A 13,267-nucleotide genomic window follows, 5' to 3' on the forward strand; every position below is an offset into this window, starting at 1 on the left:
AATATGATAAATCCATATGTACCCAGACGAAGACTTATCACACAAATCAAATTGTCAAATGCCAAAGATAGAGAACTCTGAAAGCCACAAGGAAGAGGCAAAGTGTCACATACAAGGGTGCTTCAAAAATATTAAATGCCAATTTCTCACCAGAAGTTACGGAGGCAAAAATGCAGTGGGAAGACATATTTAAAGTGTTCAAAGCAAAAAATTGTCATCCAAGAATTCTATATCTGGCAAATCTGTCTCTCAAAAATAAGGAAGAGATTAAGGCATTCCCAAATAATCAGAACCCACAAAAGTTGCTAAAGAGAGTCCTGTAGGTTGACAAGAAAGGACAACAGACATAGATGGAAGCCACATGAAGAAATAAAGATTTCTAGGTCTAAAAGGCAATGCACAAATCAGTGGTTCTGGATTCAATGTATAAACATGTAATTTATGACAAGAACTCCATAAAAGTAGGGTGACGGAAAGGTATAGAAACATAATTTGTGTATACTATTGGAGTTAGTTGCTGTCAAAGCAAGTGAGATTGCTATAGATTTAGGATGTTCAATTTAAGCTCCATAATAATGACAAAGAAAATATCAGAGAATATACAAGTTCATAGAGACAGGAATTATAATAGAGTACAGGTTACCAGGACATAGGAGAAGCAGGAGGAATGGAGACAATGCAAAACAGGTGTAGGGTTTCCGATGTGGGAAATGGGAAAGTTGTAGTAATGGAAGATGGTAAGGGTATTACAACATCATCACTGTGATAAATCTCACTGAATAGTATGTTTGGGAATTACTGAGATGGGAAAATTTATCTTGTATATATGCTCCCCAATTTAAAAAAAAAAGGAAAAAGAACTACAGAGACAATGACAAATGTAATATATGATCCCAGGTTGGATTTTAATAAGGAAGGAGAAAAGGCTCAAAAGGACATGATTGGGAAATATGAAAAAATTGGAATATAGACTGTGACCTTTCTATTCATGTTAAATTTCTTGAACTTGACAGCTGCACTTAAGGTGGGTTACATAAGTGAATATCCTTGCTCTTAGGAAATGTTCAGGGCAGTAATAAGTGTTTAAGGAACATGATGTAAACCAATTATGCTCAAGTGTTCAGAAAATGGATTGACAGGCAGACAAAAAGAATGAAAGATACTATAAATGTGGCAAATGTTAATACTGATGGATGTGGGTATTTGGGGGGAATAGAGGTATGCTGGGATTCTCTGTATGAGTTTTGTATTATTTTTATAATTGTCCTGTAAGTTTTAAAGTATTTTAAAATTTAAAGTATTTAAAATTAAAAAACAACAAAAACGAATACAGCACCCGGAACATAGTAAATACCCAAAAAATATAAGTTGCTTTACTATGTTTGATTAAACAGATTTTAATCATGTAGATTTTAATCTTATGAATTTAAATATACCAAAAGGTAGCACTTTACCCATATACTTGTTAAGAATACAAATTCTGGCATCAACCCTACTCCCAACCCCCTGCTGTGCAATGGCTGGGTCTATCTATGGACTTGTTATGAAATCTTGGGAAAATTACTTAATCACCCTGTTCTTACATTTCTTCTAGAGCTGTTAAAAGACTTAAAGAGATAAAACATGTATAATGCTATAACAGTGCCTAGTACATAGTTAGCGGTTGTTATTTTGTGAATAAGAAAATGTCTGGGAAAAATACATTACCCTTAACAGTGATTGTTTCTGAGGAGTATAATTAAAGAAGATTTCATTTTCTTTTACTTTCTTCCATAATCAGTAAAATAATAAAATTAAGAAATAAAGATGATCCTTATATATTTCATGATACATTAAATTCTAAATAATTCCCTCAATGGGAGATTCTTTTAAAAATCCGTTATTTTCCTGGGATTTAGAGACTACGTATTTTTACTGTTCACTTTCAAAATTTCACAAAAGGAAGGAAAATTATCACCATCCAGTTTTCCTGTTCGAAATGCACTCTTCCATCCTAGTACAAATTTAGGGTATCATGCTCTAAGTCACTTGAACCTGATAAAGTAACATGTTTGTTTATTGCTAGATATTTTTCCCACATTGCCTTTAAATGGGCTATGAAAAAAAATTAACTGGGTAATTTTTAAAATTCTTTGCTTGTCTATAAAGAACAAAAAAAGCAAACAAGAAATATTAAGCAATATAAAGGGATAGATAACCTATTTGGCTTAATTTTTGATAAAGAGTGTGAATGGCCCACCACACATCAATCTATGGTGTGTGCATGTGTAACTAAACTGAAAGTGTAATTTGTCATAAATGTTACGTACATGGTATTACCAAGAACTTCAACAATTTTTGTTGTGGACTCAATAGGTCCATTACCCAGAAAAAGCTTTCAGCATACAAATGTAGCTGCTCATATACAAGTAAAGCAGTACTATGTGCTAGGCACTTAAATTAGCTCATTCCCATACACATCTACAAAGCTCAAAGTATCACTATTACACAAGTGAAAAAAAATCAAGCCCCGTAAAGGTTAAGTAACTTGCATAAGTTAAAGGAACTGGTCCGTAGTATGAATGAGATTTCAAATCAAATCTACCTTATTCCAAACCCCATAAGAGGCAACAGAGCATAATATGGGACCAGCAGAGTTTGGAACCTCACTTCTATGATCAGAAAAACACAGCCCACTTACTAGCTGTAAAACCTCCTTAAGACTCAGTTTCCTCATCTTCAAAATGAAAATAATAATCCCCTAAGGTTGTTGTAGGATTAAATGCAGCAAGTACTCAGCATAATGCCTATTTACACAGAACATAAAACAGAGTAAGCAATTAAGAAAAATTAATAATTATGCCACTCTGTCTCCCTAGGGAATCAAAAAATATTAAAAATAAGATGGCAATTAAAATACTTTGTAAGCATGTCAAAAACAGTAAACACACAGTAGAGTCCTAATTATCTAAAGCAGGGACTCTGAGAGTTTTATGTTGAGGCTGAAAAAAAAAGTAAACATCTGGCTTTGCATCTAGCCACATGACATGTTAACCTGGGGAAATTCATAGACAGGGCTTTATGAAGAGAAAAAAAATAAAGAAATTGATGGGGAAGGAAAAAGGACATATATAAAGTATAAATGAGGAAATGACAAAACCTAATTAGGAGAGAAAGAATAAATGCTCAAAGAATGCATATATAAAAAGTGTTTTTTCTAGAGGGTAAAGTAAACACATTTCTTGAAAAAATCTTTACCTGATAAATCTTGTGAGTCAGGTAAAAATGCAACCATTAATTGCGTATTTCACTTGTGAATGTGGGCCAAATGGGAATTTTTTGTCTTCAAGGAAGAGAACACTCTGATAAAATGTTAGAGTTATATAAGCCGTATCTCTCCTTTTGAAAATATTAATTTATTTCAGCTGCTAGAGATTGACATAATGTTAAGAAAACTAGACTTGACCCTGAGAACAACGGAATAATAGCTCATTTTGTATGGAACTACTACTAGGAGAGACAACCTGCCTTGGACCCTGAACATTCTTATTGAATGTGCTGAGACTGAGAAGCCCCGACCACTCTTTCACCTAAGCCATTTCCCAGGGTTGTTTATGCAGGTGGTAACCTTGTGAGATTAGGTAACATGTGTCTTCCCACACAAAGACCAAGCCTGCTTACTGCTTACAATAAAAGTGGTGGATTCTGAGTTTAGTGCTTCTCATCTGTGATACAATTCCACTGCATGTGGAACAAGTGCCTAGATCCCTCTGTCACTGACATAGACCCTGAGGTTAAGAGGAACTGAGAAAATATGCTGATACTCCTGCTGCTTACAGGGCCAAGAGTAATAAAGTTCTTTATCTCTGACCCAAGAATCTCATGTCTTCTGCCAGCGTTCATGAAAAAATAACAGGCTAACTTGTTATTTAACAGCATGTAAACAGGGTAAAATCTAATCCTAGATCTGACAGCCTTTAAAATACTACTGAGATATATTTTTTCCTACTTGCAAATTTCTCCAAAAAGTGAATTAATCAATACTTTAAAAAAAATACTTTCCTTTCACACCAGTCCTTATAATGCTACACAGGACAGTGGAAAACATTTACTGATGTACATCCTTCTAAATTCTTGAGAGATTTAATTTATTGTCTTATTAACACTACCAAGATCATACAAATTTATTCTATTCCTAAAGTAAAAATGCTTTCTGGTACAAAAGAAAACATTTTTCAAAATTAATTTTAAAAAGTAAAATTCAGGGGAGCAGATGGGGCTCAAGCAGTTGAGTGCCTGCCTCCCACAAGGGAGGTCCCAGGTTCAGTTCCCAGTGCCACCTAAAGAAGATGTGCAGACAACAAGCAAAAAGAAAATGAGGGAAGCGGACATGGCTCAACTGATAGAGCATCCACCTATCATATGGGAAGGTCCAGGGTTCAATACCCAGGGCCTCCTGACCCGTGTGGTGACATGGCCCATGCGTAGAGCTGCCCCATGCAAGGAGTGCCATGCCACACAGGGGCGCCCCCACATGGGGGTGCCCCCCGTGCAAGGAGTGTCCCCTGAAAGGAGAGCTGCCCTGTGTGAAAAAAAGCGCAACCCGCCCAGGAGTGGTGCCACACACACAGAGAGCTGACGAAGTAAGATAACTTAACAAAAAAGAGATGTAGTTTCCTGGTGCCACCGAGGGTGCAAGAGGACACAGAAGAACACACAGCAAGTGGACACAGAGAGCAGACAACGGGGGGGCAGGAAGGGGAGAGAAATAAATCTTAAAAAAAAAATGAGCAGGGAGTGGATGGGGTTCAAATAGCTGAGCACCTGCCTCCCACACATCAGGTCCTGGTTTTGGTTCCCAGTGCCTCCTAAAGAAAAACAAACTGACAAGCAGACAACAAGCAAAAAACAACAAGCAAACAGATGAGGGAGGCAGCTGGGACAGAGAATAAAATAAAATAAAATTTTTAAAAAAGTAAGTCTGCAGCAAATCTTCTTAATACTTAATAGATAAGGGGGTTTTCTTTGTTTTTGTTTGTTTATTTTAATGTATGTTCAAATTCTTCATGAATCACTACATCTCAGGGAAAATCTCACCTGCTCCAACTGGGTGGCGAATGCTATGGTCACGGACATAATGAAGAAGTCAGTACAATATTCTGCTGGTCCAATCTGATGGTAGCCTCCCTCCTCATTCAGCACTGCCACAATGTCTTTGGGGTCAAGTCCATTCAGGCTGGCAGGTACTTTACAGAGAAAAATACAATTAAACTACATGTAGTTTACCATAAAACAAGACAAGATTGTGATTACATTTTTTTATTTGCTTGGAAGTTTTCATGGATATACAGTTAACATCTCTATGTTTCCTTTAATTTCTTACACTCCCAAGAACTCTTATTTAAGCGCCATTTTCTTTCTGTACATGATAGCCATATTTAGAAACAAGATAATTCATTTTCTAAACTTCAATTTACCAAACCACATAAGAAAAGGCATCTAACAAGTTTCCTGAAAGACATGACTCTAAACTGGGAACTGAAGAATAAGCAAGATTTGACTAACAAAAGAAGGATCCCTAAATCGGGAAAAAAAGGAAGAACAATATGTAGAAAGGCTCAGAAACAAGAGAAATCGTATAATTAGGGAGCTGAAATGAATGTGGTATGCATTCTCATCTCATGAGGACTAACTGAGAAAGAAATGAGGCTGGAGACATAAGTAGAGGACATATCATAAAGGGTATTCTTGAATGCCATGTTGAAACATTTTAATAGTTTTCTAAGAATAGGGAAAAACCATGAAATAATTTTCAGAGCAGATATAATCATACAGACCTCAATATGAGGGGATTAAAGAGGGTTTTTTTGAAATTGGTGTAATACACACACACAACTAAAATATTAAATATCCAGTTGGGGAGAATTAAGGAAAATAAGCATTTTCAATGTTCATAGGTATAGATTAATACAACCTTCTGGAGACTAGAATGTTGAATCTTTTCAAAACTTTATATATATATGCACACCTTATACCAAGCAATCCCCCTTCTAGAAGTTAATCCTTAAGAGATACTATGCTTACTATAGTACTGGCTGAAAATAATATAATGGTTAAGAACACAAGTCTCTTGAGTCACACAGATCCAGGTTCCAATCTCAGTTCTGTAATTTGCTAGCTATTTATATAAGGAAATTATATGACCTTCTTTAGTTTCCATTTTTCCCTCTTCAAAATTTGTATAGGATTATTGAAGAGATGAAATTAAATTATAAAAGCACTTAGCACAGTATCCAACACATTAACATTTTAATAAAGGCAGCCTTTAGACAGTAAGGATAGTAGAGCTTAGAAGTTAAGAACAGCAGCTCTGGCAGATTTCTTATGTCAGGGAAAGGAGTTATATGTATGGAAAGGGAGAAAATAAGAATGAATTTTGTGGTGTAGGGACTGGAATTAGCAGTGTCAATGTGAACTCATGCTGCTCAATATATATGTATGGATGAATATATATATATATATAAAGATCTAAAGGTATATGTGTGTACATACACAAATAAGTGCATGTATTTATATATATCTATGTAAATGCATATAATGTATAAACATGTGTTGTGGACACAGTCATACATATACTCCTTAACTTTGTCAAATGGAAGTGTCTTGGAGCAGTGACACCCCAATAACCATGAGCATACTTAGCACCCAGACCTTGATTTTTTAACATCATTCTTTACTAAAAAAGGAAGCAGGACTCCTTGGAGAAATGGCTGAATCTATGGTTGAGGGAAAGCAAAAGATGAGCCTTGAACATACTCTTGTGCCAGAAAGCAAAGATGAAAGAATGATTCGGACAGTCAAAAGCAAACAGAAACAGCTTGAAGAGGCTCTCACTGGCAAATCTGGGACAAATAAATTATAACAGTTAAAGATCATAATCCACTAAATTAAAAAGAGAACCATGAGTCCACACTAATATAGGTAAATTAAAAAATTGAAGGTTGGAAGAGAAATAGAATATTTTCATAATTTCAAAGTATTTCCCCACAAAACACTTAATTACAAAGAAAAAAGAGTAACTTTACATAACACACAACACCTTCATCAAGTAATCAAAGTGAACATCATCAGTATGGGGCAAATCAAAATTGTTTACCACCTGATAAGATGCAATGAGGAGAACACAGCATCTCTTCTGTAATATTACTGTCAAAGACACCTAATCTGAATCTCATGTTGGACAATTCCAAGTCAAGACATAGTCTATAAAATAAATGGCCTGTAATTTTCAAAAAGTTTAAGGTCATGGAAAGATTGAGGAACTGTTTCAGACTGAAGAATATAGAGACATGCTAAGTAAATGTAACATCTGATTCTAAAACTTCATCCTTTTGCTATAAAGAATGTTATAGGGACAATTGGTGAAACACAAATAGGATTAAGTGATAGTAATGGATCAACATTAAATTTTGATGGATATATCATTGTTATTTAGGACAATATCCTTTATTTATATGAAGGGAAAAAAATGCTCCAGTATTCAGGTACATTAAGAAGGCAAATTAGTCTCAAGTGGTGCAGAGGAGGAATTCTTTATAATGTAATTCCAACTTTTCAGTAAGTTTGAAAAAATGAATAAAGGCTCCAAGATTCTAGTTTCTGAGTTCTTATCCTGGTATCAAAACTTACAACCTTAGACATCTTGGGAAAACACATCATCTGTGAAATTCACTTTTCCCATCTCTTAAGTTTATAGTGTTTACAAACCATCCAAACAAGATGTCCAAGAGGAAGGTAGAAATTTGGGTCTGAATGCCTGGGTGGGAGGTCTTCAGCACATAAACAGTATTACCAAAGCCAAAGAAATAGATAAGGTCACATAGGAAGAGCATATACAAAATGAGAAGAGATCTATTTAAAATTTAAAGGATGGGGAGAAGAAAAGCCCAGAAGATGATTAAGAAGAACTAGCCAGAGAAATTGAAATAGTTTCTATTAAAATACTGAACTGTAATTACTATAATCATAATCCAAAAGGCTATTCCAAATTCACAAATGAACTTTTGGGACAAGATAGTCATTTATAAATTCAGTGCTTTGAATTAAGTATATATGTGTTCATAGAAAAAGTGTTATAGAAGTTAATTTTACATATAAATCCGGACATTTCATTCAACATGACTGAAATATAGAACAGTACCTATTATACTATTTCAATATCACTATTTGCTTCTATGTAAAAATGCCTCCATTTTCCAAGAGAAATTTATCTTCATCTCTCATAGAAAATTTACAGAGGAGGTATAATTATAAAATACTAGAGTAGGAAAGGACCTTAGAGACTATCTCACCCAATCCCATCCATTTGGATGGAACATTTGGAACTCACAAATATTTAAGAATATATATATAAAAGTTTTGTTAAACTACAGTTAGGTTAATAGAAACCAGCATAACCATTTTGGGCTTTCCTGTATTCCTCCATGGAAGGAAAATTTCCTAAATAGCAACTTTTAAATACAATACAAAAGTCTATTTTGTTCCGCTGCATATCAAATTAGTAAAAGAAAAGTTTTCCCTATTTCTAACATATAAACAAGATCTAAGAGAAACTAAGTGTTACATGTGTAACAATGTCACAATATTTCTCTGGTGCACTACAGTAAAATTAGTTTGCAATCCTGCTATAAAAATCTCCATCCTAAAGTTCTAATCCAAAAATGGAACTTCTCAAAGGGTATCTTTAGATAGGACGCACAAACCTTTTCCATCTCGAGGAGGTGCTCCCTTTGCTTTAAAGCTATCCACTGGTGCCTTTGTATCTGTTTCCAAAGCAATGCTTATCTGTATCTCAGATTTGAACTTGGTATATTTATTACTCAGCAACTGATACCATTTTGGAGCCTAGAGAATAACAAAAACAAAACAACAATAAAGCACACTAATAATTAACAGGCCAAAAAAAAAAGTATCAGTTAAGGTTCTCAATAAATTTTCTATGGTTTCCTGGCACTTCTCTTCTAAAGTTTTTTTTTTCTCCCAACATTTTCCTCAAAAGACATTAATCCTGCTTAGGGTTATTTGAATTTCCCATTGAAAAAAACAAAGCAGTTTATATTGTCTTTCTTGCTTCCATTCCTATGCTTTAATTGGTAGAATATTAAAGGAAAGAAAACACAATGTTTCTATCTTTAGTCTCATCCCTCAAATAATAAAAAAAACTACCAAATTTCAGTTTCCCTAATCCCTACTTCATCATACTTCCTATTACACCTTTTCTGCCTGACACATTTCAGCTTTGCTCTACTATATATCAAATTAGGAAAAGAAAAGCTTAGTGTTAACAACTAACAAAATACTAGAGTAGAGGTCTAATGGTAGATTTCTGGGTTACAAACCATGCATGTTTGACTGATACTGAAACATAAAGACCTCATAGAATGAAGTACTCTACACTACCTAAATATATCCACCCCACCCCACCCCACCCTAGAGTAACCTCAGAAATTCCTGGACCCAAATTGGCCTGAAAAAATCTCATGAGTCAAGAATATATATATCATTAATGTGGGAACCACTGGTGAGTAGGACACTATTTCAATGCTTCAAAACAGTATTCTTAGTTTGTCCACTGTTGTATGAAAGCTTGGTAACAACTGACTCTTATACTGATCAAAACCAAAAAGTGATCAAAGTCATATATTAAAAAATCTAAGCTTTATATTTTTAAAAACCCACAAACTAGTTTGTTAAGGTAAAAATGCATAATACAGTCACCATTATATTTCTGATGACATATTTTTTAATTTTAAGGATAAGCCTGATAAAAAAGATTTTTAGGTACTTGCTGAATTTATTATATATTTTTTGTTATATAAGTCAGAAAAATAAATTTGGATTTTTCTCTGTTTATAATTACATTTGTTTATAGAGAATCATTCTATTTTGAACTTAAAACATTCTACTGGCCAACTTCAAGTACTTCTGCTGGCCAAGAGAAAAGGATAAGCAAAACAGCATTTGGTTTTCCTAAAACCAACATAATTTTCAAAGATTTCTCCTAAACTTTTGATCACAAATAAGTTGTTAAACTGTTTTAAGTGATTAAAGAAGGGCAAAAGGAATGCCAATTGCATTTAGAAGCATGTTCTCTTCTCTCAGAAACCCTCCTCTCTAAGGGGATTCATCTTCTCTGGCAAACCAAAGTGACTACAGAATTATCTTCCAGACATGTGCATATTGCTGGAAAGAACTTGGGCAAGAGAAAAATCAGGGGCACAATCATGGCTCTTGGTTCAGGATCTACGAAGAAAGAAAGAAACCTTTTTTCAAGGTTAGGCCAAGAAACAAAGAGGTGACAAGCACCCTAAGATGGGGGACAAAACAAGTCTTTTAAATGATTTAATATCTCAGGTTTTTCACTGTTTCAAATTTGGGCCAGGATGACTGCATATATCATTGCTATCAGCAGGAGCAATGTTAGTAACAGATCAATTTTTCTTTTCAGAATCCTAAATTATGATTCAAATTTAAGAATGGAGGGATTTAAAATACAGGAGAAGACATTAATTTTACAGCTATTTTATTTTTCTTAAAGGTGTGACAAAAAACAGACATTAAGGAAAATGGAAAGGAAGAATTTCTAAAGTGAATAATGTACAAAAAGGTTGGATGATACTTAAAAAGACTGATGAAGCATGTTTCAATACAAAAAGCACTAACACAGAAGTCAGGACCCTGAGTTCTAGTTTTAAATCTCCACTAATAATCAACTGGATCTCCTGAAGACTGATGAAGTTAACTAACAAAGATACCAGGGATGAAAAGGAAATGACCTTTAACATTTGTTCTATTGATATCTACCGCACACTTACCGTGTATATGCCAGGCACTAGCCTAGATTCCAGGAACACAGTACTGAGCAAATCTGAAAAGATGTCTATCCTCAAGAAGCTTACAGTCTCCTGGCAGAGGTTAGACAATCAACAGCATATATACTGTCACTTGTTCCTTCATGGAAAAATTCTATGATGGAAAAGTCCAGAGTGCTAGGAAATCACATGACTAGGGGACCTGATCAAGTTTGGGGAAGATGGATAAGACTTCCTTGAGGAAGTCATATTTTGGATAAGCAAGAGTTATTTAGGAAATTGATGGGGGACTGCTTTAGGTAGAGGTCTTGCATGTTAAAAAAGCCTAGGGAAGAAATCAATTAAATGAAAATCAATACGACTAGAGTTTAGAGAAAGAGGGAGGAGTAGAACTACAAGAAGCTGCATAGGTTAGCAGGACCAAGTAACATCAGGCCTAACAGGCCATGGTGAAAACAGTTTTCATCCTCAGGGCATTGGGAAGACATTCAGGAGGATTTCTTTTCTTCTTTTCTTTTCTTTAATTGGGGGGAGGAGGAGTTAAAGGACAGTTGGTTACATAACAAACGTGTTTCATAAATTCACTTAATCCAACTACTATGAAGTAAGCAGAGAGAAGAGAGCAAGGGATTAATTAGAAAGCTCCTAAGACAGCCAAGGTGAAAAACAATGGTGGCTGTTTCGAGTGGCAGCAGTGAAAAGGCAAAGTTAATAGGTGGATCAGGAAGGGGGGAAAAAGCAACTGGAAAGGGTGGAATGGAGGTAGGGAAAGGAAAGTGACAAAGAAGACTTCTATATGCTAGTCTGTATAAATGGAAGGAAAGTGGTTACTAGTCATGGAAGAACCTTTGAAAGGAAACTCAGACGATTAACACCTTGAACCTGGCAACTTGGACACAGGATTGAGCTCAGTGAGAAGTTTCTTTGAGAAAGATAGTACTAAGTCAAAGGAATAATTAAAAGGTCAGGGTTTTCTAACTCAAATTCATAAAGTAAAACAAAAGAACTCTCAGATTGGCTCTAACTCATGATCTATCAGGTCCAATATTCCATGAATTTTTTATCAATTCAAAATAATCAACTGTCTAACATAATCATTAACAAAATGTCTTAAAAGTCAATACCTGCTTTGTCTCTTGTGCAGCTCTTAGGTCCAGAACAATATAACCTATGGTTTCCTTTGCTGAAGATGAAGAATCCAAGGCAAAACACTGGAGTTTGATAGGAGTACGCTGTAGCCTGTAACATAACTTATGTGATAAATGGTTTTTGTTTAAAATTGAATTAACTTTCTATTACCCTTGGAAAAATTATCTACTACTACCAAATCAATTATTATTTTGTTGAACAAGCTATTTCCAGTTCATATTTTCTGAAAAACCCATCAACTAGAGATAATGAACTATCATTATGTCTACTTATATATCAACTAAGTAACTGTGAGAGTTTGAATTTGGTGAATCTCAAAAAGACTATATTTTTTAACTAATCTATTCCTGTGGGTGTGAGACCCTTTTGACTGGTCTATGACAGTGAGGTATGACTCACATTGAGTTTCTCCACCCTCTTGCTGGTTCTTATGTAAATGGAGATGGAAAAAGAAAGGAAGCTGCCATATTGAGTCTTCCACGTGAGAGAGAGGACTGGAGGAAAACAGAGAAGCCCCAAGAGGCTGAGAGAGGTCCCAGAATCTGGAACCCTTAGAGTACAGAGGCATGGAAAGAAGCCCCAGAGGCTAGGCCTATGGAGCAGCTCAAGGTTGAGGAGATAAACCCTGCCATATGCCTGATCACTACGAGGTAGGACACCAGGATCAACAGCACCTCTGCTGGTGCCTTGATTTGGACATTTCACAGCCTCAGAACTGTAAGCTTTTATCCCAAATAAACTCCCTTTATAAAAACCAACACATTTCTGGTACTCTGCATTGGCAGCCCTGTGGTAAACTAAGACAATACTGTATAAAACATGTCAAAACTTTAGTCTCTCTCATCTAAGAGGCTAATATCTAGGTCAATGTATCTCAAACTTCTCTAATGTAGAGAACTCATTTAAGGGCAAAAAATTACCATGAATCCTCTTAACTTTAAATTATATTACTTACATTGTCACAAACATGTACCTATAAATTTACATATATGCTTATAGTTCTTATATAACTACAAAATCAAAATAATTTAGGAACTAAATATCATAAAAAGATGAACTATTAAATTAAGAATTGTGGTAACATATATATACACACCATAAAATTTGCCATTTTAATTATTTTAAGTGTAAAATATAGTGGCATTAATTTATAATGTTGCATTACAAGTACCACCATCCCTTAACCAAAACTTTTTTTCATTATCCTAGACAAAAATTCAGTACCTAATAAGCAATAACTACCCCTTCACCCTCCACCCAGCCTGATA

At 34.9% G+C, this 13,267-nt stretch overlaps 1 protein-coding gene across 1 annotated transcript in view; it reads right to left on the minus strand.

Annotated features, from left to right (window-relative positions):
- Nucleotides 1-13,267, minus strand: part of CEP120 (centrosomal protein 120) — an 84,282-nt gene that overhangs the window by 64,801 nt on the left and 6,214 nt on the right. The window contains exons 4-6 of the mRNA XM_012524554.4: nt 11,975-12,089; nt 8,742-8,883; nt 5,077-5,225 (exon numbers count right to left, since the gene is read on the minus strand). Of these exons, the coding sequence (XP_012380008.1) occupies nt 5,077-5,225; nt 8,742-8,883; nt 11,975-12,089 (406 nt within the window). The remainder of the gene's footprint in view (nt 1-5,076; nt 5,226-8,741; nt 8,884-11,974; nt 12,090-13,267) is intronic.

The sequence above is a fragment of the Dasypus novemcinctus genome, chromosome 2, assembly GCF_030445035.2.
Source record: "Dasypus novemcinctus isolate mDasNov1 chromosome 2, mDasNov1.1.hap2, whole genome shotgun sequence".
NCBI classification, from domain to species: domain Eukaryota; kingdom Metazoa; phylum Chordata; class Mammalia; order Cingulata; family Dasypodidae; genus Dasypus; species Dasypus novemcinctus.